The sequence below is a fragment of the Sorex araneus genome, chromosome 1, assembly GCF_027595985.1.
Source record: "Sorex araneus isolate mSorAra2 chromosome 1, mSorAra2.pri, whole genome shotgun sequence".
Classification (NCBI taxonomy): domain Eukaryota; kingdom Metazoa; phylum Chordata; class Mammalia; order Eulipotyphla; family Soricidae; genus Sorex; species Sorex araneus.
In genome coordinates this window covers 53,517,179-53,544,736 of record NC_073302.1, presented here as the reverse complement: position 1 = coordinate 53,544,736, position 27,558 = coordinate 53,517,179, and the positions used below count along the sequence as shown (strand labels likewise).

The 27,558-nt window shown below is 38.3% G+C and overlaps 1 protein-coding gene across 1 annotated transcript in view; it reads left to right on the top strand.

The window, feature by feature from the left end:
• Positions 1 to 27,558, top strand: part of DENND4C (DENN domain containing 4C) — a 109,906-nt gene that overhangs the window by 21,773 nt on the left and 60,575 nt on the right. The window contains exons 2-9 of the mRNA XM_055141855.1: positions 4,008 to 4,329; positions 15,274 to 15,526; positions 17,091 to 17,160; positions 18,832 to 19,001; positions 20,716 to 20,954; positions 22,806 to 22,872; positions 24,343 to 24,401; positions 25,139 to 25,283. Of these exons, the coding sequence (XP_054997830.1) occupies positions 4,025 to 4,329; positions 15,274 to 15,526; positions 17,091 to 17,160; positions 18,832 to 19,001; positions 20,716 to 20,954; positions 22,806 to 22,872; positions 24,343 to 24,401; positions 25,139 to 25,283 (1,308 nt within the window). The 5' untranslated portion in view covers positions 4,008 to 4,024. The remainder of the gene's footprint in view (positions 1 to 4,007; positions 4,330 to 15,273; positions 15,527 to 17,090; positions 17,161 to 18,831; positions 19,002 to 20,715; positions 20,955 to 22,805; positions 22,873 to 24,342; positions 24,402 to 25,138; positions 25,284 to 27,558) is intronic.

Below are 27,558 nucleotides of genomic sequence, written 5' to 3'. Positions count from 1 at the left end.
GCTTGCTATGCAGGTACTCTAAGCCTCTGGACTGTTCCTTTAAGCCTTAAATTTAATTTTTTCTTAAAATTGTAATAGGACCATTCCCTTGACGTATACCAGGGGTACTCCCTGGAGAGCTATGTGGTGCCAAGGATCAAATCCAGGCCTTGCAAATGCAAGGCTTGTGTGGTCTGCTACTTGAGTCATGTTCCTGGCTCTTCCTTCTCCTATTCTTCGGTTGAAACCTAACTAATGTGGTGGACTAGCTCTTACCAGTGTGAATCTGCCAATGCCTTTGTCTTGAACTTTGCAGTCTCTGTGAAAAAAGAATTTCTGTTGTTGATAAGCCAGCCAGTCTAGTCTATTACAGCAGCGTGAATGGACTGCAACATAATCTACAAATGTTTACTTAAGAAGAAATTGGTAACCTGAATAGGCCTACATGTTTATACTTAAAAACTTACCCGTCATTCATGATCAACTTTGTAACTTGCATCGCACTTTGATTAAAATAAAATAAAAATAAAATAATGAGCCAGTGATGTAGCTAAGCAGTAGAGCACTGCTGTGTGAGGCCTTTAGGTTCAATACCAACCAATGTAAAAAATTTTTTTTTAATAAATAAAAACATCATCCCGTTGCTCATCAATTTGCTCGAGCGGGCACCGGTAACATCTCCACTGAGACTTGTTACTGTTTTTTGGCATATTGAATACATCACGTTTAGCTTGCGAGATTCTGCCGTGCGGGCAAGATACTCTCGGTAGCTTGCCAGGCTCTCCGAGAGGGGTGGAGGAATCAAACCCAGGTCGGCTGTGTGCAAGGCAAACGCCCTACTGCTGTGCTATCGCTCCAGCCAGACTCAAAAACATCATAGAGTTGGGAATTTAAAAACAACTTACTCATCAGAATTAGGGAGATGGCACAGGGCACAGGGTGCAGCGTTGCAGTCCTGATCAGATTCTGAGCACCACATGCTGCCCCCCAAGGTATTGCCAGTGTAGCCCTGGGTGCACTGCTGTATGTAGCCCTGCTCGTTCCCAGCACCTCCAGGGTCTGAAAGACATTCCACCCCGCCCCCGAAGCAACCCCCCTATTAAAGAATACCATGCCCGGGGGCTGGAGAGATAGCACAGCGGGTAGGGCGTTTGCCTTGCATGCGGCCGACCCGGGTTCAAATCCCAGCATCCCATATGGTCCCCTGAGCATGGCCAGGGGTAATTCCTGAGTGCAGAGCCAGGAGTAACCCCTGTGCATCGCCAGGCGTGACCCAAAAAGCAAAAAAAAAAAAAAAAAAAAAAAAAAAAAAAGAATACCATGCCCGGTGAATTATATTATACATTTCAGGAAATAATTCCATTTCAAGATATAATACCAATTACAAACTTTCAGAGCATTGGGAAAAAAATTGTTTCCAATTGTGTGAGTCTTAACATTATCTTGATGGCTAAACAAGATAAACTATACTGTAAGAGAACTGTAGCATAATATTCTTCATTAACATAGATTCAAAGCAATATTAGGAAGTAGAATTTAAAAACATAAGGGGAATAAAAGAGCTCATGTCTTTTTTTCTTTTTTTTTTTTTTTTTGCTTTTTGGGTCACACCTGGCGATGCACAGGGGTTACTCCTGGCTCTGCACTCAGGAATCATTCCTGGTGGTGCTCAGGGGACCATATGGGATGCTGGGAATCAAACCTGGGTCAACTGCGTGCAAGGCAAACGCCTTCCCCGCTGTGCTATCGCTCCAGCCCCCTCATGTCATTTTTATGTCAGGAAGTCAGGGTTGGTTAATCACTTAGGTGTTGATGGATATTTTCATTATATTAGTATAGTAATGGTTTCACCAGCATATACATTTGTGAAGACTAACCAAATGTGTACATTTTATTGTATGTAAACTATACCTCAATAAAGTTGGATGTTAAAAGCACATAAACTTAGACTTGGGTTTATGGTGGTATGGGGAAATCTGGGCATGTGTAAATTTGATTTTTGGTACTGTGAAACAAAACAAACATTAAGTTCATGGTAATGTTTAAACATCAGAAGATTAATTTTATTTTATTGAATTTAAAGATACTAGAAGCCTTGGGGCTGGAGAGATAGCTTAATAGGCCTAGTGCATGCTTTACATGCAGAAATCCTAGATTTGATCTCTGCCACTCTATGGTCCTTTGAGCACTGATGGGATACATCAGTATCCCATCACAAGACCTGAGTTCAATACAGGTTTGAATAACTCAGGTCTTGCTAGGTTATACATGATGGGTACATCCTTTGTACCCCTGAGTACAAATCCAGAAGTAGCCCTTGAACAGTACTAGGTGTGGTACCCTCCCCCCTCCCCCACATGCGATAAAAAATTATAGAAATAATAAAGTCTTGACTCAAGTTTCTCTCTCTCTCTCTGTCTCTGTCACTGTCTCTGTCTCTGTTTCTCTGTCTCTCTCTCTCTTATTACTCAGCACCTAAGTCTTTTCTGTTTGTTTGTTTGTTTTTGGGGGCCACTCCCTGCTGTGCTCAGAGGTTCCTGATTCTGTACTCAGGAATCACTCCTGGCATTGTTTAGGAAACCATATGGAATCAAACCCAGATCGTCCATGTGCAAGGCAAACATTATCTGCTATACTATCATTCCGGCCCCAGAACCTAAGTTTCTCACTGAGTATTTTATATAACTGTTTTCTTTGGTTATAGTTTTTAATGTTTCACTTGGCATTTATATATGAAATTTTTATTTAATGAAGTAAGATAGTTTTATTGAAATAAATGAGACAGATGTGAGAGGAGAGGAAGGGAAATACGTGCTCAAGATGTTCAAGAGAGAACTTGGACTTCTCCAGTGTAGAAAAAGCCATATATGAAATATTTAATGATTCCCCAATTTATATATTTTACAAGGTATTTACATAAGGTCAGGTCTCTTAAGATTTGGCCTGCTAAATTCATTGTTAAAGACATTGATTTTGTTTGCCATTTCCTCTATTTATTTACTTTGTAGTGCTAGGTATTGAACTCAGGTCTTGTGAGACATACATATAACTGTGGAGCCACATCCATGACCCTCCTTTATTATTTTGTGTAAGAACTTGACTAAATCAGTACTTGCTTTATTAGTTCAAATCTGAAACTTGGGGGCTAGAGTGATAGTACAGTGGGGAGGGCGTTTGCCTTGCATGCGACCGAGCCAGGTTCATTCCCTGGCAACTCGAGCAGTGCCAGGAGTAATTCCTGAATGCAGAGCCAGGAGTAACCCCTGAGCATTGCTGGGTGTTACCAAACAGCAAAAAAAGAAGATAAATCTGAAACTTGGTTCTAGGAATTTTGTAACTTAGAATGATTTTTTTCAGTGGTTTTAAGTATTGTTCACTAGGTGCATTTTGCAGAAAAAGAACCATCAAAGCCTACCTCTTACAGTCTGATTGTTAGTGCCAGTCTTAGACACGCGAACAGATCTATTTATCTTATGAATGAATTGGTGCTATAAACTTGTACTTTGTGTGGGAGTTTGGATCACACCTAGTAATGCTCAGAGATTGCTCCTGCCGCTCTGTGCTCAGGGGTTTACTTCTGGCAGTGCTCAGATGATCATATGTGGGTCTGAACTTAAAACTGGGGTCTGTACTGTCTGGAGCCCTGAATTTCTATTTTTTTAGGGGGTAAAAGTTGACAAGATGAGGGCTAGAAATATAGTACAGCAGGTAGAGCATTTGCTTTGCATGTGGCTGACCTAAGTTCAATCTCTGGCATCCCATGTGGTCTCCCGAACACTGCCAGGAATAATTCCTGAACATCATTTGGTGTGGCCTGCAGAAAAAAAAAAACATTGTCAAGATGATAGCGAAGCAGGCTTTTTCTACAGAATGACAGTTTGATTGTAAGTTCACTGACTGGAAAATATGTTGTTTTGGTACTACTAATGCCAGGTTTATTTTAATACTAGTAAATGGTAAATCAGGGTAAATTGATGTCCCCAAAATTGATGTCCTGCTTAACTTATGTCTTTTCTCCTTCCTTTTAGGAACTACTATAGCAGCCATGATAGAAGACAAAGGGCCAAGAGTGACCGACTACTTTGTTGTGGCAGGTCTCACTGATACATCTACTCTTTTGGATCAAGAGATAAATCGTTTAGATACTAAGTCAACTATACCTAAAGCTCCAATTACAGATATTGCAGTTATTATCAAATCAGCTGGGGAAACAGTCCCTGAAGGTTATACCTGTGTTGAAGCCACTCCGTCAGCTCTTCAAGCAAACTTGAACTATGGAAGTCTCAAAAGCCCAGAACTTTTCCTCTGTTATAAAAGAGGGAGAGATAAACCACCCCTTACTGACATCGGGTATGTGATTTACTTTCTTTTGCTGTACTGATGAAAATAACATTTATTTAAGGTGCATAGGTAATTTTCAGTAGAAAACTGAAGTCCTTGGTAGTTTTACCTGTTGCTTTAGGATGTTATGTGTATCTTTGTTTACCCTTACTAAATTCTCTGCATTGTACTCGGATCATTAGGTTTTCTTTTTCTTTAGGAATTCCCTGTCTTCATGTTCTATATACCACATTTAAATGAGATTATCCTGTTTATTTTTCTTCTTCTGGCTTACTTCATTTAACTTGATATTTCAGTTTTGTCCTTGTTTCTTCATGACTTCTTTAAATCTAATACCACGTTGACCCTAATTTCTACCCACCTCTCTAAATACCTTTTACTATTAACCTGACCCTCATATGATGTAGATTTATATGAAAATAGAGAAGCCGCCCTGTGCACTGTAGTATCACTCATGTCCATCAACTCCGTCTTTTTTTTTTAAAAAAAAGAAAATCAATGTCATAACAGATTTTTCCAGATGTATCAGGAAATTAATGTACCTTAATCCAATTATTTATTTATTTATTTTGCTTTTTTGGGTTGCATGGGGGTTATTCCTGGCTCTGCACTCAGGAATTACTCCTGGCGGTGCTCAGGGGACCATATGGGATGCTGGGATTTGAACCTGGGTTGGCCACATGCAAGGCAAACGTCCTATCCATTGTGCTATCGCTTCAGCCCCTCTAATGCCATTTTAAAAGTGAAAAAATAGATTCTTACAAGACCAAAATAACCAACAGGCCTTGAAGTTGGTATGCTCCACTTTGGCTCAGATAAGGGCGGGTTGGAGAGGAATACGTAAGGGGTTAGGCTCATGCCTTATAGGCAGCTAACCCTGGTTCCAGCAACGTGGCATCCTCCAGTTCTTATACTGAACTGCCAGCCCAGTTGACTGAGAATTATTAAGACCCCTGAACCTCCTAAACAAAACAAAACAAAACCAAATAAAGCAAATGTCGTGAATTGTAGTTTGTAATGTACAAAATCTGTAGTTTGTAATGTACCACATTTAGAATCCAGGAGGCATGAATTAAATTAACTAAACATGTGACAAGCTGGGCTTATAACATCAAAATTGTTTTTAAGCTTTTCTTGATAATCTCAGGTCCCACGTTTCTAGTCTCTGTGTTGTGTTTTGTATGAGTGCCACCCCAGAACAGGCACTTTCTGAGCATTCAGCAATGACAGCACAGGTTCCTTTTCCATTTTCTTCATATCAAATGACAATATTTGAGGTCATCTCTCTGCATAGATTAGATGATCTGAAGGATATCACAAATTGGTTATTATGACTGTTCTTATAGAATCTTCTGTAAGGTAAAAAAGATAATCCACCTTTTGTAAGTTAAAAAACTGATTGTAGCTGTCCAGCAGCTGTGATCCATTCTGCTTCATGGGCTGCAAGTCAGACTCTTGGCACCTTCACCAGGGCTTGTATACACTGAGCCTCAGCCCAGTTTTATGATTTATTTACTTTTTTTTTTTTTATTTATTTTATTGAATCACCAAGTGGAAAGTTACAAAGTTCTCAGGCTTATATCTCAGTTACATAATGCTCAAACACCCATCCCTTCACCAGTGCCCATATTCCACCACCAATAAAAACAAAAACAAAAGCAAAAACAAAACAAACAAACAAACAAAAAAAACAGTATACATCCCACCCCTCACCCCCCAACCCACCCCGTACGTGAGTGATAATTTCACTTCCTTTTCTCTTTACCTTGATTACATTCCAGATTTCAACACATAACTCACTATTGTTGTTAGAGTTTCAAAACAGACTCACTATTTTTTTTTTGCTTTTTTTTTTTTTGCTTTTTGGGTCACACCCAGCGATGCTCAGGGGTTACTCCTGGCTTTGCACTCAGGAACTACTCCTGGCGGTGCTTGGGGGACCATATGGGATGCCGGGGATCGAACCCGGGTCGGCCGCGTGCAAGGCAAACGCCCTACCCGCTGTGCTATCGCTCCGGTCCCCAGACTCACTATTTTTGTTGGAATTTATCCCCTAAGAATACAGCTCTATTAACAGGGAAATATTTGATAATAAAAGTATTTAAAAAGTTTTTTGGGAGGCTGGAGCAATAGCACAGTGGGTAGGCCTTGTATGCGGCCGACTCGGGTTCGAATCCCAGCATCCCATATGGTCCCTTGAGCACTGCAAGGAGTAATTCTTGAGCGAAGAGCCAGGAGTAAAACCCCTGTGCATGGCCGGGTGTGGCCAAAAAAGCAAAAAAAAAAAAAAAAAAAAGTTTTTTGGTTTGGGGCATACCTGACTGCTCAGGTCTTGCACATTTTAGTTGTGATGCTCATGCATGCTTGGTTACAGTGTGCAGGAGATTGCACTTTTGTTGTGGGGCTGGGGATCATAGCAGCAGTGCTGGTGAGCTCCCTGGGCTTCTGAGGCAATGCTTGGCAAGGCAGGTTCTCTGCTACTGAGCCCCTTACCCAAAGTATTGATAGGTGTTTGGTGTTTTTGTTTTGTTGTGTTCATTTTTTGGGTCACACCTGGCAGTAACCCCTGCCAACTATGCCCGGGGCACCAAGGCAGTGCTAGGGACTAAAAGCAGGCCTCCTGTATGCAAAATGTGCTGTGACCTTTGGAACTATCTCCCTCATTCATAGTTATTTAGATATTAATAAAAGGAGTCATTGCTATATTTGGACATTGCCTGATTTACCTATCTATTCTACTGTTCCACTCTTGTGAAACTGGCCTACAGGTGCTTATTATGTTTGTTTCCAAAGCCCTGCCTGACCTGACCTTTATCTTGCACCTGTTTAGCATTTTCTGCCCTGTTTAGCTTTTTGTTTGATTGATTAAGGGGTTTTGGGCCGCAGTGGGGATGCTCAGGGGTTACTCTTGGTTCTGCACTCAAGAATTACTCACGGTAGTGCTTGGAACCATATGGGGTCAAACCCAGGCTGCATTCAGGGCACTGGCTGTATTCTCTCTCTGTCCCCTGTTATTTTTTAGACCATAGAGGTGGTCTATGTGGGGGGGGGGGGTGGACAGCGGGAGGAGAGGGCTTACTCTCCACAGATAGATCTTGGTATTGCTTTAGGAATTGTTTGTTGCTGAGACTCAGTCCTGAGCCTCCTGCACACAGGACTCAAAGTGTGCGCTTCATCCATTGGGCAATTTCCTGTCCTCCTCCTCCCCTGCACTCTTAATTAGGACTATAATTTTACACCCTGATAGTTATTTGGTACCGTGTCAGGTTAGAAGTTTTAATAATTGATTAGGAGTTGGAGTAATAGAGGCTTCTTTTTAAAAGTTTGATTTTAATGGAGTAATTTAATTAATAGTTTAATAGTTTAATGAAAAAGATTAATGGATAGCTGTGGGACTTGGCTGTTCAAAGTGTAATTCATGGACCAACTTTGCTCATAGGGTCTAAAAGGATATTAGAAAATCAGAATCTGGAGCTGGAGCGATAGTACAGCAGGTAGAGTTCTTGGCTTGCACATGGCGACACAGGTTTTTCATTCCTGACACCTCATACAGTCCCCTGAGCCTGCCAGGAGTAATCTCTGAGCGCAGAGCCTGGAGTAAGCTCTGAGCACTGCTGGGTATGACCCCAAAACAAAACAAAACAAAATGAGGAATTTAGAATCTAAGACATTGTACAGATTTACTGAATTCCAATCTATATTTAACAGAATCCTTAGAGGATATGAACGATGCCTGGGTTGTGATACGGTGGAAGAGAAAGAGATACAATGATGGGGATGGTTTTTTGTATTTTGCTTTCTTTTTTTAGATCTTCTTTCAGGTGATAATTGAACATTATTATATTGAAGGAGAGAAAGATTGAAAATGATAGGAATATAAGGATTCCTATTTGATAGAATAAAATAATGAAATGGAGTACTAATAACAGTACATGTATATTTTAATCATAAGTTTATATCACTTACTTAAGGTCAGACTTAATATTAAAGACATTTTTAAGAATTCATTTTGAATTGTGTCTTTTTTTCTTACCCAGAAAATCTTGATTGCAAAATCACAAATAATGTGCCTTATTTATCTATGTATAAATACTTTCAAAGATATGAAGATATTAATACTAAGCCTGTTTACAAGTACTATGTTAAAATAATGACATAAAATAATTTTTCCATGGGGTATACTTTACCACTTTGCTATGTAGGTTAGATTTATTTGATACATATTTCAGTTGTTTAAATTTTTTCCTTTAATATGGAAATATTGTTAGAGATCCAAACACATAAAGTGATATTTTTAGAGTAGTGAGCAGTGTTGCATCAGCCTTTATATGCTGTACTCCTTTCTCCACATTTTATGTCCTCTCCTCCCCTGTAATTTATTTAGTTTCTGATTTATCCTTTTACTTTGTATGTGTGTGTATTTCTTCTTAAATAATGTAGGTACTTTATTATTTTTGATTTTTTTTCTTAATATTGGAAATTATCCCATATGCAGTCATGAAGATCTTGTTTCATTTTCTTTTTAAATTTTGGTTTTATTTTTGAGATTTGAGGCTGTACTTAGCCCTGTTCTTGAGGCCACCCTGTGGTGCATGGTGTGAGCATGTAGTGCTGGAGATCAAACCCTGGGCTCTTGCATGTAAAGCATGCACTCAGCAATTGGATGGGGAACTTGCTTACTTTTTTTTTTTAATAGCTATGTAGTACTTATTTTTATGTGCTACACATTTTTACTCAACTGTTTTCAACTCTGTTGATATGCAATTACACATTTGAGTTCTTTTCAGTCTTTCTCTGTTAACCAGAATATTTGGGAATAACTTTGTACATATATTGTTACATATTTGTTCTTTTTGGAGAATGGCATTGAGCTATACCCAGCAGTGTTTAGGGCTTACTACTGGCTCTGCTTAATATACACTCATTCTGTTGAGCTATCTTTGTGTTTCCTCAGATTAGTTTTTAAATGGTTAAGTGTGCATGTTAATATTTTTATTTCCATCTCCCTACTCCCTTTTTCTCTTCATGGTTGATCATGTGGTGGTGGCTGAGTGTGGTACTCACACATTTAACTGTGGTGTTTATGGGAGGTTGCATATTAGGCTCTGGTGCTCATCACAGTGTGTGCTTCTGGAGTTGTGGTACTTGCACATCTAATTGGTGTGAGTCATAGATATACAAGCAGTGCCCAAATTTGATGCCTGAGCATTCTGGTTGTGGTGCTCTCCAGAGCTTGCTGGTGCTCATGCATTTGCACCCCCCACCCGCCAGTTGTATTTCCTGCCCTTGATGCTCTCCAGGGGCTATACCCTTTTGTGTAGCTTAAACACACCTGGTTGTGGTGCAGCTTGAAAGCACTTGCAGCACTGGGGAGAGTTGGCAGCAGACTGCTCGACTCTAGCAGCAGAGCCCTCAGGATTGAATTTGGCTCATGTATTGACATTAGTGAACTGAACTCATGACCAGGGCTTGCAAGGCAGGCACTGTAAGCCACTGTATTGTTTCTCTGGGTTCTATAATTTGTTTTTTAACCAGTCTTAGGAATTTTGTGTCATATAAAGAGTTTATCTTATGGCACTTTCTCACACTCTTTTATTGTTTCTAGATTTGGAGCATACTTAAGCTTTTCCATCTCCATTTGTCCCTGTCGCATGCTAGAGTAGCCTAATGATATTTGCTCGCTCCAGGAACAGGAAGAGCCTCAAACCATTCATTTAGGGTTTTGACGAAGAAGTCTGATCATTCCGTTGGTGGGCAGCCACGTGGTATTTTGACATCCCGTGGAATCCAGTCGGTAACAGCTCTAGTCCAGCGGTCATCTCTGAATTGCATTACATGTCCAGTTGATCTGATTTTTGATGTCTTGGTAAACGAGACAGCGTCCCTGATTCTTGACCGTTGACGGAGGTCGGAACTCCGGATTCCTTTTCTCACTTGAGTGAGACGTGATACTCCTAGCATAGCTCTTTCGATTCCTCTTTGGGATACTTGAATAGCATTCTCATCCTGTTTGCATAGGGCCCAGGCCTCTGAGGCGTACGTTAGCGCAGAAAGAACGGTGGAATGGAAAAAATGTGCCCAGAGTCGGAGGTCCTTTGTCCTCTTAACCACTTCTTTGATGCTCTTGAAGGCGTTCCACGCTGCTCTCTTCCTCCTGTGCAGTTCTGGTGCCAAGTTGTTCCTCATGTTGAGTTCTCGACCCAGGTACACATAGCTGCTACATTTGAAGATGTTTGTTCCATTGAGAGCAGATGGAGCGTCAGGGACTAGTTCGTTTTTCATGAGCATCGTCTTGTGGAGGTTCAGCTGCAGTCTGACCTTTCCACACTTGCAGTCGAAGTCAGCCAGCATGTCGCTTGGCTAATGTTTGGCATTATGAGAACAATGTCATCAGCGAAGCGGAGGTCGTGCAATTGCCAACCGTCTATCCTCACTCCCATTCCTTCCCATTCCAGTCAATGCATGACGTTCTCGAGGGTGGCACTGAAGAGTTTTGGTGAAATGGTATCGCCTTGCTGAATCCCTCTCTTTACATCAATGATCACTTCCTTGTAGAATGGTAAGATCCTGGTGCTGAATCCGCAATACAGCTTGCGGAGGATCTTGATGTACTGAGTTTGAACGCCCTGTTTGGCCAGGGCTTTGATAACTGCTTTAGTCTCAACAGAATCAAAGGCCTTCTTTAAATCAATGAACGTCAGACAGAGCGGCATCTTGAACTCTTGCAAAACTTCAGTGAGCTTGGTCACTGTGTGGATATAGTCAATTGTGCTGAATCCTTTTCGGAACCCGGCTTGCTCGCATGGTTGTCCTTCCTCTAGTGTTCTGTCTATTCTATTCAGGATGACACGAGTGAACAACTTGTAGACAACAGACAGCAGGCAGATTGGGCGATAGTTGCTGATGTTGTGGATGTCTTTCTTCTTGTACAACAGAACGGTCCTGCTGAGTTTTCCACTGGGACAGAACCTTGCATACAGACAGGTAGCATGTGAAGAGCCGAGCCAGTGTATTGATGAGTACTGGCAGCAGATTCTTCAGGTGTTCGGGTCTGACCTTGTCTGGACCGGGTTCTGTACGCCTCTTTGCTGACGAAATGGCGTGTCAGATTTTGGAAGGGAGGACTTTGGGAACGACATATCCATCCTGCAGAATTTGGTGTGTGGGCAGGTGGACATGGCTGTCAAAGAGATCTTAGTAGAATTTGTGAATAGTCCTCTCCATTGCCTTTCTGGAAGATGTGATAGATCCATCAGGACGTTGGAGGGCAGTCATCTTGGTCTTGTAGTTGGAGAAGGACAGGGGAGTGTTGCAGAATACATTTCCTGACTTCTGCTGCATCTGCCAACATTGTTGCTCTTCTTTCTTTGAAGTCTTCCTTTATTGCTTCTCTGCACAGCTTTGCCAGCTCAGACGTTAGCTTGTGGTTGCCTGAGGCTTGGGCCAAACCTTGTTCACTAGTGAGCTCAAGAGTTTCGTGTTAGTATGATTTTATTATTTGTACTTACATTTGTGGTTCCTAGGAGTCTATTACATCTGGGTTCACACACGTGCTTGGTTATGAGGCCTGGCATATTGGTTATGATGGTTGCTGGGGGTATGCTCTGGTTGGATGCTTTGGGGGCTGTATTCATTTAGTTGTGGTGCTTGAGCATATTCTAGTTGTAGTGCTTCTATGGCTGCTCAAAGGTTGCTTCTGGTGGTGCTCAGTGGACTATGGGGTGCCCAAAGTTGAATCTTGCTGTCTTTGTGCAAAACATGTGCTCCTGCCTGAGATGTGTGCACAGTTTTAATCGTAGTGCTTGTCCAAAGGTTGCACACTTTTTTTTTTTTTGGCTTTTTGGGTCACACCTGGCAATGCACGGGGGTTACTCCTGACTCATGCACTCAGGAATTGCTCCTGGTGGTACTCAGGGGACCAAATGGGATGCTGGGAATCGAACCCGGGTCGGCCGCATACAAGGCAAACGCCCTACCTGCTATGCTGTCGCTCCAGCTCCATGGGGTTGCACACTTTTAGTTGTATTGCTTATCACTCCTGGCTGCATGCTGCAGACTCCTTTGTCGAGTCAGAATCCCCAGATAAACAGAGGTGCCATGATTGTACTTGGGATGGCACTGGAAATTGAAGTTGAGGCCTCAAACTTGCAAGGCAGACACTTGTTACTGAACTGTCTCTGTATTCCCCTTACCTACCCCCCCGCCCGCCATCCCTTCTAATTGTTTTGATTGTGGTGCTTGCATTTGATTGTAGTGCTCATCAGAGTTTGCATACTTGGATTGCTGTGCCAGACACACATTTGGTTACATATGCCTGAGGTTGCACACTTTTGTTGGGCACCACGGATAACAAACAGCAGTCACTCCTGAGGAGAGAGCCCAAAGTAGCATTACCACAGGGGTGACATTCAGCAGTGGTGATTGAATTTGCAGTCTCATCTCTGCAAGGCAGCTGTATCTGAAAGCCTTTCGTTTTCATTGTTTGTTTATTTTTTTAAGTAAATAGATTTTATTCAGAGGTTTCTGAGGGCGGGAGGAAGGGATAAGTGGGAGAGAGAAATAGTAAGAATAATGTGCTCAAGGGAGAACGCGGGCTTCTCCAAGGGTGGAGGAAACCCCTACACATAACCGAGCTTTAGACACAAAGGTATGAAAGCATGAAAGTACACATCTCAAGAAGGGAGATGCGTGCGACACATGTGCTCGGGCGACACATGTGCTCGGCCACGTGGGCACAAGCAGCACATGGGCTCAGGCAGCATATGCACCTCATTTTCATTGTTGAATGAGACTGTTCTATAATGATCATTCCACACTTTACATATCCATTTATTAGTTGATGACATTTGATTATTTTCACATTTTTGGCTCTTTATAACTGTTTAATTTGGCTGTTTAATATCATTAAGAGTATTAGCTTCATGGTGTTTATGTCTGTGTTCATTTCTCTTGGTTATATATCTACGAGTAGAGTTTCTGGGTTACATAGAATCTTTATTTAACCTTTTGAGGAAGTATCAAACTTACAAAGAAAAACAATTGATTTTTACAGCAGGAAAGATAGTATATAGGGGTTAAGATGCTTTTCTTGCATCCCACCAACACTGGTTCAAATACCCAACACCACATATGGTCCTCTGAGTAATTCCAGAGGTTCAGTTCTGAGCAAAAAAGCCATGAGTAGCCTTTGAACACTGCATACTTGTCACCCAATACCCCCCTTTAAAAAATTGTTTCTTTTAGAAATGCATAAGGATTTTAATTTCTTTATATCACTACCACTTAATACTTTTTTTTTTTAAGAAATTCATCACAGTGGATGTGTAAGTGTTATTTTTTTTAATTGTTTTGGGCCTCACCCATCAGTGCTCAAAGACTAATCCTGGTAGTGTGTGGGAGACCATGTGGTGCCCAATATCAAGACTATGTTATCTGCATACAAAATATTTTCTTCAGCCTGTTGTTACTCTGACCCTTCTCATTATTTTAATTTGCAGTTCCCTAATGATGGAATGTTGACCGTGCGCTTTTGGATTCATTTGTGTATCGTTCCTTCCCTCCCTCCTTTTCTTCTTTCCTTCTTTCCTTCCTTCCTTCCTTCCTTCCTTCCTTCCTTCCTTCCTTCCTTCCTTCCTTCCTTCCTTCCTTCCTTCCTTCCTGTTTTAGCTATTACATTTAATTTATTTAATTCATTGTCAGGTTTCTTTGTGTGTGGTTTAAAGGAGTCTTAACTTTATTCTGCATTTGTATATTCAGTTTTCCAGCACCACTTATAGAAAGGCTGTTCTTTTCCCATTGAATTGTCCCAACATGCTTGTGGAAATGAGTTGATTGTGAATGTAAGGAGTTAATTCTAGTCTCTGCATTTCATTCCACTAGCCTGCATGTTTGTCCCTCTATCAGTGTCATACTATACTGGTGACTGTAGATTTCTGGTAACTATTGAGTTGGGAGGGTATGTATGTGTCCTTCAATTTTATCTTTTTTCTAGATTATTTTGGGTTTAGTGAGTCCCTTGCATTTCCATATAAATTTTAGATCTGACTGTTGACAATTAAAAAAACAAAAAGGCAGCTAGGATTTAGATAGGCATTGCATTGACATGCGGGAATGTACCACAGTGGTAGAGGCAAAGAACTTGACTTGCACACTTGAGGCCATTGATTTAATCCTTGGCACTGAGATGAAGGAGGAGGAAGAGGAGATTGGCTCTATAGATATCTTTCAGTGAATATTGATATTTGTCAAAACTACATATTCTTAAGCATAATCACAAGATATCATTTTATTAGCTCATTTCTAATTTCCTTAATGTGTTTCATTGGTTCAATGAATATTTTTAAAATTTATTTTGTGAAAACATCAAAATATTTGATAAAACCAGAAATTGACTCAAGGATGTTTATGTTGTTGCCTCCACTTATTTTTAACGTTCCTTATTTTTTAAAAAATCAAATGTTAGTATCCTGTTTTGTTTTTGAGCCACATATGACAGTGCTCAAGCTTACTCCTGGCTCTATTTTCAGTGATCACTCCTGGCAGTGCTCAAGGGACCATATAGGGTGCCAGGGATTAAACCTGTGTCTTCAACATATAAGACAAGTGCCCTACCTGCTGTTCCTCAAAGTAATTTTAATGCTTTGTAATTAAGACTTTTTGTTTGTTTGTTTGTTTGTTTGATCACATCTGGCAGTGCACAGGGGTTATTCCTGGCTCTGCACTCAGGAATTACTCCTGGTGGTGCTTTCGGGACCATATGGGATGCTGGGAATCTAACCCGGGTCAGCCGTGTGCAAGGCAAAACGCCCTACCTGCTGTGCTATTGCTCCAGCCCCTGTAATTAAGATTTAGGAAATAGTAGGAAAACTAAAATGTGTTTTTTTCCTCCTTAAACATTAACCTGAAGTACTTTTATTTATCTATTCATGTATTTATTCTCTTCTTCCCATATAGAGTATTATATGAAGGAAAAGAAAGACTTATTCCAGGATGTGAAGTGATCCAAGCTACACCTTATGGTCGCTGTGCCAATGTCAACAATAGTTCAACCACTTCGCAAAGAATCTTTATCACTTATCGAAGGGCTGCTCCAGTTCGACCCCAGAATTCCTTGGCTGTAACTGATATCTGTGTTATTGTAACCAGTAAAGGAGAAACCCCTCCCCATACTTTCTGCAAAGTTGACAAAAACTTAAATTGTGGAATGGTAAGATTAAAGTTGTTTAGTTTTCTAAGTTTTAGTTGAAAACCAAGGGGAATAATATCTCAATTATTGGGCATGTAATATATGCTCAATTTATATTTTCATGGTTCTTTTTATTATTTTAGCTCTGATTTTTGTGATACATAATAATTTAAAAAATCTTTAAAAATCTGGTGATTTAGGATAATTCCACCTGGAAAATTGAAAGTTAAAAGCCTCTTTTGAGGGAAAGGAGGTATAATATTATCTAAGATACATTAATATGCCAGTAATATTAGCTTTTTAATTTTAATAGTATCTTCAAGAATTACTGCAGGAATTATTGATATACTTATTTAAAATATTATAGTTTTGCTTATTTTTAAAAAGTGCTCTAATGAAGAAAGTTGAACAGATGCATTTAATTTAGTTTTAAGAGACTAAAGTTCGTTGGGTCAAATTCATTTTGAAAAGTATCTCTAGATCAGCTAATGTTAGCTGAAATGTGGTCTAGGCAGAAATGACTGATATGCCCCTGACTTTGTTTAAGACAGGTTTGCTTCTGCAGGTAAGGACTTTATATCATGATAGTGACCCATTATTTCGTAAGTTTGATTCCTATGTCCACTCTACCTTGTGCTGTGTCTCAAATAGAGGTTGTCTTTGGGTGATTACAGAATTTTAAGCTTAAAAATTGTCTTCATATCAGTTTATTTTTTTTTAAGTTTTAGGCATATAATATTTCAATACCAGACTGACTAACAGTGTCACCTTCCCTCTACCAGTGTTCCCATAATTCTCCCCACCCCAGCCCCTTACCCAGTCCTTGCCTGTGAACTTGACAGGAACATTACAGAATTTCAGTGGTTGTAGCTTAGATCTCATGTTTTCAGTTTTGTTGAGTCTCTGTTTTGGTTATATGGCTGTACTGTTTACCCATATCACCAGTATAACGGAGGCTCTGATGTCTATTCACCCATTACTTCCTGTTCTCTTCTTCTCCTCTTGGTTTCTTTCCTTTCCTGTCCTCCTCTTTAAACATTGGATTAAAGAGTAACCTAGGTACTCCTCCCTTCACTACAATATATTTCCTCATCAGGTATTCTGTATACCACAGATAAGTGAGATCATCCTGTGTTTGTTTTCTCCTGGTTTACTTCACTCATTGTGGTTATCTTCCAGTTCCAATGTGTTGCAAGGGTTTGGGAGGGAAACTGGGGACATTGGTGGTGGGAAATATACTCTATTGAACAGATGAGTATTGAAACATTGTCTGACTGAAACCCAATCAAGACAACTTAGTAACTGTGTATCTCACAGTGATACAGTTAAAAAAAAATATATATATATATATGTTTAAGGTACATATGAGTTCAAGGTACATTGTCATCTTTTTTTTGGTAGTTTTTTTTTAAACACTTTATATTATTTTGGTATGTGATGTCATATTAATGGTTTGCTTTTTTTTTAAATACAGTGTAATCTATTAGATTAACATGTTTTAAATAGAGAGGAGAGATGTTTTAGAAGACATTCAACAAAATCAATTTCTTTTTGTCTTTTTTTTAACCTAATTTGTGTTTTACAGTGGGGTTCCAGTGTGTTTCTGTGTTATAAGAAGTCTGTGCCTGCTTCTAATGCAATAGCATATAAAGCTGGTAAGTAAGTTAAAGAAACTTCTCTCTTTCAGTTAGCAGTACTGGTATGCACCAGTCTTTGGTTAGAAGAGTCCATATATACTTTCTTACTTGTAAGATTGGTCTATTTATAAATGGAATTATCTGTACCTTCAGCATGTAAAGATATGTTTTTTTAAGTAAATTATAAGCTATAAGATGTATTGTTATTGCCCAACACACAAGAATATGTTAATTAAATATGTTTTCATCTGAAGCAAGCATATATAGAGTAAACATTCAAGCCTTTAATCCACACTAATCAATTTAACAGTTCAGTGGAAAACTGTTTACTTTCTCACCTTTTATATTTTGGCAATCAGAAAGGTGTCAAACTGCATCTTTACTTCTTATATTTCCTTCTCTTATCTCTGTGTGTCTGATTTGAAACCACATGTTACATGTCATGAAAGGTGGACTTGCTTCCTTTCTTCCTTGTTGCAAAGAATCAGCTATATGGAGGAGAGGAGGGCCTGAGAAACTTTTCTGCCATGAAGTGTTTGAGAAATCTATCGCCACATTCTTACTGCACAGTAAAGTGTCAAGGGCTGTAAAGATTTAAGTGTGACCTCTTCATCCCACTGGTATGGTGGGATAAAAACTGAAAATACAGGTATGCTCCAGTTGTAAATTAGAAGAGATACTGGAATACTTCTTTGTGAGAAGAAACACTGTCAGTTAATTTTTGATCATGCAAAGTTTTTGGAGTAAAGGTTTACTTCAGGGAAGTCAGGCAAATCGTATCTGAAAAATCTTGTTCTTCATAAAGACATTCACAGTAATCAAATAATTTAATATCAAAGTAGAGGTAGTAGCTAACAAATATTTTAGGATATTGAGATGTGATACTTTCATTATTGCTGAATACAGTACTAATATTGTAATGTATTTTATAGTTTTAATGGGTAAAAAATTTCACTTTAAAATATGGGAAGAAGCTTTGTGAAAGTATCCAGGTAATTGGTATGAGACACGTTACCTAGAATACAGAATTTTGGTGACTGAATTTCCACTCAAAATTCTGATGCTTGTTTTCAAACATTTAATGTAGAGGTGGTATTGCATATTAGAGCGAACCAGAGACTAATGAATTGCTGCCATTTAGCTACTTTATTCTCGTGGGGCTCGGTTATGCTTCTTGAGTGGCCCTGGCTTGCTCTTACACTGTCTCTTCTAGTAGCAGGGGCTTCTGCCTTGTATACTTTCTATGCTGCATGCCTTTTGCACTGCTTCTCTTTTAAGATGAGTTTAGGGGCGGTAGCAGTTTCTGTTGCCTTAGTAATATTTCATAACATTTATCCTTTCCCTGAATTTTTTGCTGAGGATTAACTGAAATGGTTGGTAAATATTTCTGTATGTTCCTTTCCATTATCTGAGAGTTTGGCAGTGTGTAGACAATAATACATTGATTGTTGATCATGTTAAATAGTTTTATTTTGTGTATTTAATGCATTGTAATGTTATAATGAACTATAAGTCTTTGATAAAAAAATAAAGGTTAATTTTACTTTCAAATATGACAAGAGAAAAATTATTTTTTAACTTTATATATAAATAGTCCCATAAAATGTGCCTTCAGAATGCCCTGTATCATATGTAGCTTATGAAAATGTAACTTAAAAAATATTTATTGTTGTTTTCCTTTCTCCGAAGGTTTAATTTTTAGATATCCAGAAGATGATTATGAGTCATTTCCACTTTCAGAATCTGTACCCCTCTTCTGCCTTCCTATGGGCGCTACTATTGAATGTTGGGATCCTCAAACCAAATACCCACTCCCAGTTTTTTCAACTTTTGTCCTGACTGGTTCTTCAGCCGAAAAGGTATATTTTGCATCATGTAAAATTTGATGGTTGGTTCAGAGTTTTCCAGGATTTATAGGAAATTGAATTTTTAGATTAAGAATACATTATATGGGCCTGAGGAATAGGGTTCCTGCCTTGCATGGAGCTAACCCAGGGTTAATCCCTGGCACCAGAAAGTCTCCTGACACCAGCACTGAGCCAAGAGTAGCCCCTCCGAGTACTATCCAGTGTGGCTCCAACCTCCCTAACCCCAGGGGGCAAAAAAAAAAAAAAATGAGAGAATACTTTCTGCTTAAAAGGTCAGGCCGTATTCAGGACTCCAGGTTTGGTGCCTGGTACTGCATGTTTCTCTAAACACCACTGGGTATTGCCCTCCAAGGAAAATAGTTATATACTGGAAGAAGATCATTATTATTACTGAGTAGCATACAACTAAATGCTTTAACATAATCATCATTTGTGCTTTCTGAATTGAAAGCATTAAATATAAATGGGAATTTAGCATCTTTAAATACATAATAGTTGTTAAATTCACTTTAACCTGTAAAGAACACCAAAGCCATATTAATGTTTTTACCATGTTGCTTGTTAAAATCTTTTGAATTAATTTAAAAATAATTGTATCTGTGATTGTTGGATCTGGGAAGATAAGGATTATGATATTGATAAATGGACAACTATGATAGATCTCTATGTGGTGACTAGTTACAAGATTTACAAAAGTTCCCAGTATGCATATCCATAACTTTCAACATTCTGAATAGAAGCTTCCCCCACACCTACCCACAGTTCTTGATAACCTCTGTTTTACTTACTGTCTCTTGAGAAATACTTGCTTTTTCATAAGTGGAATCATATATTTGTCCTTTTGTGTCTTGTTTATTTCACTTTTCAAGGTTTATTCTGTTTCAGTATTTATCTGAATCTTACTGCTTTTTAAGGATGAATTTACATTTTGTATTACTTGTGTGCCACTCTTTTTTTTTTCTTTTTTGCTTTTTGGGCCACACCTGGTGATGCACAGGAATTCTTGGCTCTGCACTCAGGAATTATTCCTGGTGTTGCTTGGGGGACCCTGGGAATTGAATCCGAGTCTGCCACATGCAAGGCAAATGCCCTACTCGCTGTGCTATCGCATCAGCCCCATATTTTGTTTTTCTTTCTGGCTTTTTGTTTGGTTGGTTTTTTTGGTGGAGGATGGGGATCACACCTGGAGGTGTTCCGAGGTTTCTCCTGGTTCTGCACTCAGTACTTACTCCTGGTGGACTTGGGGGACCATATGAATTACCGGGGATCAAACCCAGGTTGGCCACATGCAAGGCAAGCACCCTACTCACTGTACTGTTACTCCAGCCCCGGACATTTTGTTTTTCTATTTATCTGAAAAGAAAATGTTCATGGACATTTGGGCTTCCACCTTCTGGGCATTATCAATAACACCACTATGAATATTGATCTAGAAGTATCTGAGTTCTAATTTGGGGGGGTATGTATCTAGGAATAAAATTTATACGTTATAAATAGATAACTTTAAATTTTGGAGAAGTTGCCCAACTGTTTACCATGGCCAGCTCTACCATTCTTTCACTTAGCTGTCCATGTACTCTGAACAAATGTTTCTTGGTAAATTAAAAGGAAAGAAGATTAATTGACCTTTTAATAAAGCAGTAAAATTTTAATAAATTAAGAAAAATTTAATAAAATTGTCTAACAAAATATTTGTATTATGTAGGTATATGGAGCTGCTATCCAGTTTTATGAACCCTACTCTCGAGAACTTCTCACAGAGAAACAGCTGATGCAGCTGGGCCTTTTGACACCTGTGGAGAGAAAAGTGGTCTCCAAATCTATCAATTCAAACAAATGTATTTGTTTACTTTCACACTGGCCTTTTTTTGAAGCTTTTAGAAAGTTTCTTATGTTTATCTACAAACTTTCTGTGTCTGGACCACATCCTCTTCCTATTGAAAAGTATGTATAATGATTTAGAAAGCTGCCTGATGGAAAAATGGGGTGTGATATGTTCATTTCATTGTGTATCCCACCTTTTTGAAAAATTAATCGAGATTCTGTGATTTCCAATACTGTTAATGATGGTCTCTTAAACACGTGATTCCAATATTCCACCTGTCACTAGTGTACCCACCTCCCTCCTGCAAGTACCCCAGTGTCCCTCCCTTTCATCTCTTTCCCCCATAAACTCAGTTGTATGGATCACTTTTCCTGTTGCATTGCCTTTGGCCCTTGTTGCTTCCTTGCTGTATATCTTTAAGTTCCACACAGAGAGAGATCATTTTGTATTTGTCTCTTTCCTTGTGACTTGTTCAGCAGATATCCATACTTTCTAACACTACAGTTGAAAGGAAAAGCATCACAGTAATCCTCTTATTTCCCTTGCTCCATTCTTCATTTGAATCATTGTGAATTTTATATTATAGAGTGGCAATAATGTTAGCCAAAACAAATATTTTTTAAGAATTCAGCATAAGGAACTCCACATATATTGTATTTGTATTCTTTCTATTCATTCTATATTAGCTTAGAGAAAATATAGCTGTTATTACATATACATATTCCAGTCATAAAAATGGCTTTTTCTTATTCTAACTATGGAACTTACTAAATGAATGAGTGAATTAATTGATGTTAAAAGTGAAGTTTTGATTTAAATATTGACAGAATTGTACTTGTTTCCCTTTTTGATTTGTAGTTCCTATTGCCATGGAAATCAAGAAAAATGTATGTGAAGCCACTCCTTTTTTAAAAAAAACAAAGCTCATCTTTCTGACCTCTTATGATTTGAAATTTTTCTTATTAGAAATATTTTGTTTCTTACTAAGAGCTGTCAAGAGTTTTGTGAAACGGTATTATAGAATAAATGAACTGATTTTTTTTTAATTTCAAAAATTTCACAGCAGAAATGATATTAGTGAAACATACTACTTTAGTGGATAAGATGGAGTAGTTATCAGTTAGTATTAAAGTAATGTGTTTAGATATCACTGTATCACTGTCATCCCATTGTTCGTCAATTTACTTGAGCGGGCACCAGTAACATCTCTATTTCTCCCAGCCCTGAGATTTTAGCAGCCTCTCCTTATTCATCTTTCCCAATGATTGGAGGCTCTTTCAGGGACAAGGGAATGAGACCTATCGTTACTGTTTTTGGCATAAATATTTTCCTTGCCTCTATGAGACCCCAAGTATGATCCCCAGCACCCCTCCCCCAGTAAAAAGCAGTACTCTGGGGACTAGGGGGATTAGTTCAGTGGTACAGTATTTGTGCTTAACAAGTATGAGGCACAGACTTGATCCTCAGTAACTCCCTGTCCCCATAAAATAAAAATAATAGATGAATGTCTGCATAAGCACTGCTATTTGATAGAAAAATAGCCTTGACAATTTTTTTGTACCTGGAATGATCATCTAACACTTCATATTCTAATTTTAACTTTCAACTGTCAAATTAACTTTCTTTGAAGTGAAATTTAATGTTCATGATAAACTAGTGACCCTTCAGAAAATTAAGGTTGGTTATGTGATTAATGTTTTTTGTGTATATAGGGTAATATTTTGTGTTTTAGTAACTTTTGGGGATATTATTTATAGGTAGAGAAGTAGAGTTAGTGGTTTGCCCAAGATTATAATAGAAGAACCATATTAATATTTAATATCAAGTTCATAAGTAGGATTAAATTCTACATTCATTATATCACATTTGTTCTCTTTCTGGCATTGGTAATTGGTGACTTTAAGATTCGATAAAATCTGTGAAATATTTTATAAAAGCAATTTTAATCTTTATTTCAAATTTTTTTCTAGGCATATTTCACATTTTATGCAAAACATCCCTTTTCCTTCGCCACAAAGACCAAGAATCCTTGTACAGGTAACCAAAAAAGAGTATAATTGAGGGAATCTATGCATATGTTCATTCAAATCATTCAAGAGTAGATTCTATGGCCCTCTTGGTTTGAGGTGGAGCAGTATGCATTCAGCAGGCTCTTCAGTTTCCTGTATTTTATGTCTTAAGTATAAGCACATTTATGCTTGGTTGGATTTATTTAAAACTAAAAATTTTGGTTGCTTATAATTGGAATAATTATAATTCTTGGATTGATGCTTTATCATCATTAGACCATATAGATTTTATGTACTTAATTTTAATAAAATAAAACCAAATTAAATTATTAGTATATTTTAAATATCAGAGTAAGTAACGAATATTAAGTAGGGAATGAGCTATGATTGGAAGGGGAAGTCATCTTACTTAGGGTTCTTCAGTCTGTGCAAAAGGACCAGTTTCTTTTTTTTGCATATATGTCTTTATACGTTCTAACATGCTCAAATTACCATGTCAGATCAATAGACAAGCAGAGAAATAGCTTGTTCAAGACATGAATCCATGATTGTGTGGGAATAGTGTCATATATAAGTTACTAAATGCTTTGTTTTCCATTTATATACTCTCATCCTGAACCATTAATAGTGTTAGAACTCAGGTCCGTAGGAGCAAGCAACTTAAATTTTTTCTAAGATATTATCAACATTGTATGTGATGTTGCAGCATTATATCAAATAATGTTAATATTGAATGTGTGTCAGTACAACTATTATATATTAAGTAGCTGCCAGGTACTACTGGTGTGGAAATTTGATGCTTTTATAAAATGAATTTATTATATTTAAATAGCAATTTTAAATAGCAATTTTACTTGAATAATAATTCAGTTGAATTATCTATTTCCTTGAAAAGGGAGCAACAGGGACTGGAGAGATAAAACTGGTTTTTGTGGGGCTGGAATGATAGCATCATGGGTAGGGCGTTTACCTTGCACGGGGCCGACCGGGGTTTGATTCCCAGCATCCCATATAGTCCCCTGAGCACTGCCAGGAGTAATTCCTGAGTGCAAAGCCAGGAGTAACCCCTGTGCATCGCCAGGTGTGACCCAAAAAGTAAAATAAATAAATAAATAAATAAATAAAATAAAAAACCACAACAAACGGGTTTTTGTGTAGGAGACCTGGGTTGGATCCCTGGCACCACTTGTCCTCTGTTGTAACCAGGAATAACCCCCAAGCACCTCCATGTCCCATGAGTACCACTTGGGAGTCCCTCATGTTTTTCCTCCAAACTGGGAACTAAGCGTATGACTTGTAAAGCACATGTATGAGCCCTAGGTCCAGTCCCTGTAACTGGAAAATAAGGCTAGTATAGTAACTCTGAACAAATAAAGCTATTTATTATATCTTTGTCTTTCCAAAATATTATCAGTTTACATCTTAAGCTATTTTGTGGTTTTGATACTTTAGTTCTGTATTAAAATTGACTGGGTTATTATTTTTTTTTTTCTTAAAGCTGTCAGTCCATGATGCCTTAATATTATCACAGCCAGTTTCTACACCTTTACCACTAAGGTAACTAACTGTATCTAAAATGATGTATTTATTCACATGGAACAGATACTTGAAAACATTATTTAAGGATTTGGATTAAGAAGTTATGTGTTAATTTAACAAACGATATAAGGTTTCCATACTGTTTCTAACTTTGATAGCTGGAAAGATAGTGAAGTCAATTTTAAAAATGCAGTACCTTGTGGCTGGGAGTTGGATCAGATAACTGGAGTGTATGCTTTGGATTTGATATCCTGGAGTGCATCCTAGATTTGATACCCAATACCATATGGTACTGTAGTTCTGCTACCGAAACACCAGTGGGTATGGCCCAACACAAAGCAATAAAGGGAAATACCTTAAGAACAAGACATTGGGCCTGTCTCGATAGCACAGCGGGTAGGGTGTTTGCCTTGCACTCGGCCAACCCGGGTTCGATTCCCAGCATCCCATATGGTCCCCTGAGCACTACCAGTAGTAATTCCTGAGTGCAGAGCCAGAAGTAACCTTTGTGCATCGCTGGGTGTGACCCAAAAAGCAAAAAACGAACAAGACATTCTTTTTTACTGAAGAATGAATTTGAGTCTCTTCTTTTATTAGAGTAGCTACTTTTCCCTTATAACTAAAAGCTTGAAATAAACACTAGAATCTCAGTGTATTAATATGTAGGGAATCATTTGACAAGAAAAATAAAATCTTAGTATTTTCATTGTTTTTATGAAATGGTTCATAATAATCTCTTTTCTTTCTTTTTCTAGTGGAGCCAACTTTAGCACCTTGTTAATGAATTTGGGTCCTGAGAATTGTGCAACACTGTTGCTCTTTGTTTTACTTGAGAGTAAGATTCTGTTGCATTCTCTTAGGCCAGCTGTGTTGACTGGAGTTGCTGAAGCTGTTGTAGCTGTAAGTATATAATTTTTCTTTACTATGGGATACTGAGAATTTTTTACTCTAAAGGGAAATATCTTTTAATGGAAGCAGCTTGGAAATTATCAGTAAAAGCTGAACATCACTATAATAAAATAGTATAAAGAAATAGTACTTATGAAAAAAATGGTGAATAGAGAGGGGAATGAAGAAAATGATGGTTGGAGGAATCAGTCAGGATGGGAGATGTGTGCTGAAAGTAGATAAAGGACCAAACATGAAAACCTCTCAGTATCTGCATTGCGAACCACAATGCCCAAAAGTAGAGAGAGAGTATGGGGAATATTGTTTGCTGTGGAGGCAGGGGGAGGGTGGGAAAGGGGGAGTATATTGGGGGTATTGGTGGTGGGGAACGTGCACTGGTGGAGGGATGGGTGTTTGATTATTGTGTGATTGTAACTCAGACGTGAAAGCTTTCAACTATATCTCACGGCAAATCAATGAAATTTAAAAAAAATGGTGAAATTTGAAAGTTTCAATTTTTTATAATTTATCAGAAAATCTACATGACTACATAATAGTAAAAAAAAATTTTGATTGATTAAAAAAAAGTAAAAATTATTCTGTGAGAAGTTCTGGCCAGCTTCAATTGTCCTAAAGTCATACAAATGAATTTTAAAGTTAACTTTCTCAGTTTTAACCTTCAGTGATTGTGAGCCAGTGGCACAGTCAATTCTAAGTCATTATAAAATTGGATAACTTATAAAGATTCAGCTTTTTGTAGAATAGCCATAAAAATTAATTCAGGGCCCAGAGAGAGAGTGCAGGGCTAAGGCACCTGTCTCGAATGACCAACTCAGGTTCATTTCTTTGCACCGCAAATGGTACCCTGAGCATTGCCAGGAATGATCTGAACACAGAGCCAGGAGTAATCCCTGACCATTGCAGGTATGGCCCAGTGGACCGCCTTCACCTCCCACCCCCAGTAAACAAAGTAAATTCATTTTCAAAAATATTTAAATACTTTTGATTCTCATTGAAATTTGAGATCTAAATTTGGAGGGCTTGATTGGTCATGGTATAAAAGTTCCACTTCTCTGTTATTCCATGATGTTCCCTATACATTTTGTTTGTTTAATTTTGAATAGTTGACTTACCTCTCTTTCCTTTGGCATATTAAGAATGTAACTCTCGAGGAAGTAAGAACATTGTCTTTTAAATTTTTTAAAGCTCTGTTCTTAGCATATGACAGTATAATAGCACAAAGGAAGTACTTAGTAAATAAATAGTTTACTCAGCAAAAGAATATGTCTTAATGATCTTTATTTCTGGTGAAGCAAACATTGCTAGAACAAAACCAGCAATAACCACTTATGGTGGCTTGTAGGAATAATTGTCTTCATTATATATCAGTTTTCTGTTTTATTACATGTAAAATCAAAAGTAACATGAAAATATTTTAATTAACAGCAGTTTTAGAAAGTTTCCATTTGAATGTTTTTTCCTATAAAATGCTGGTGTTTAATTCTTTCCTTTTGAAGCTGTGAGGCTTCTTGATTTTTAGCAACACAATCAAGAACAGAAAAATCACATCTCATGAAATACAGCATTGCATAAAGTTTAGTACTCAATGGTAGAGAACTGTCTGAATAGCATACAAAATAACTAATAAGGGAAGTTTGGTAGTTTGGTGATTTAGTGTTTAAAGAGAACATTAAAAAGAATAATGAGTGGGGCCAGGAACTTAGTGAGTTGTCTTGGATGTGGCTGACCTGGATTCAATCCATAGCACTACATTTGGTCCCCCAAGCACTGCTAAGAATATTCCCTGAACACAGAGCCAGGAATAAGTCCTGAGGACTGTTGGGTGTAGCCCTAAACCAAAAGAGTGAATTAAGAATATTTATATATTACATATAGTTTTGTTTTTTTCAAAAAATGATTTTCTTGGGGCTGGAGCAATAGCACAGCAGGTAGGGTGTTTGCCTTGCACACGGCTGACCCGGGGTCGATTCCCAGCATCCCATATGGTCCCCTGAGCACACCAGGGGTGATTCCTGAGTGCAGAGCCAGGAGTAACCTCTGTGCATTGCCGGGTGTGACCCAAAAAGCAAAAAAAGAAAAAAAAAAGAATGATTTTCTTATAAAAAATTATCAAAGACCCAATAGCAAAAGTAGATAAAACAAATATTTTTTGAAAGTGACTAATTGCACAAAAACAAGGCTGTCATATTTGGATTTTATTTTTATTTATTTATTTGTTCATTGCTTTTTGGGTCACACCCAGTGATGCACAAGGGTTACTCCTGGC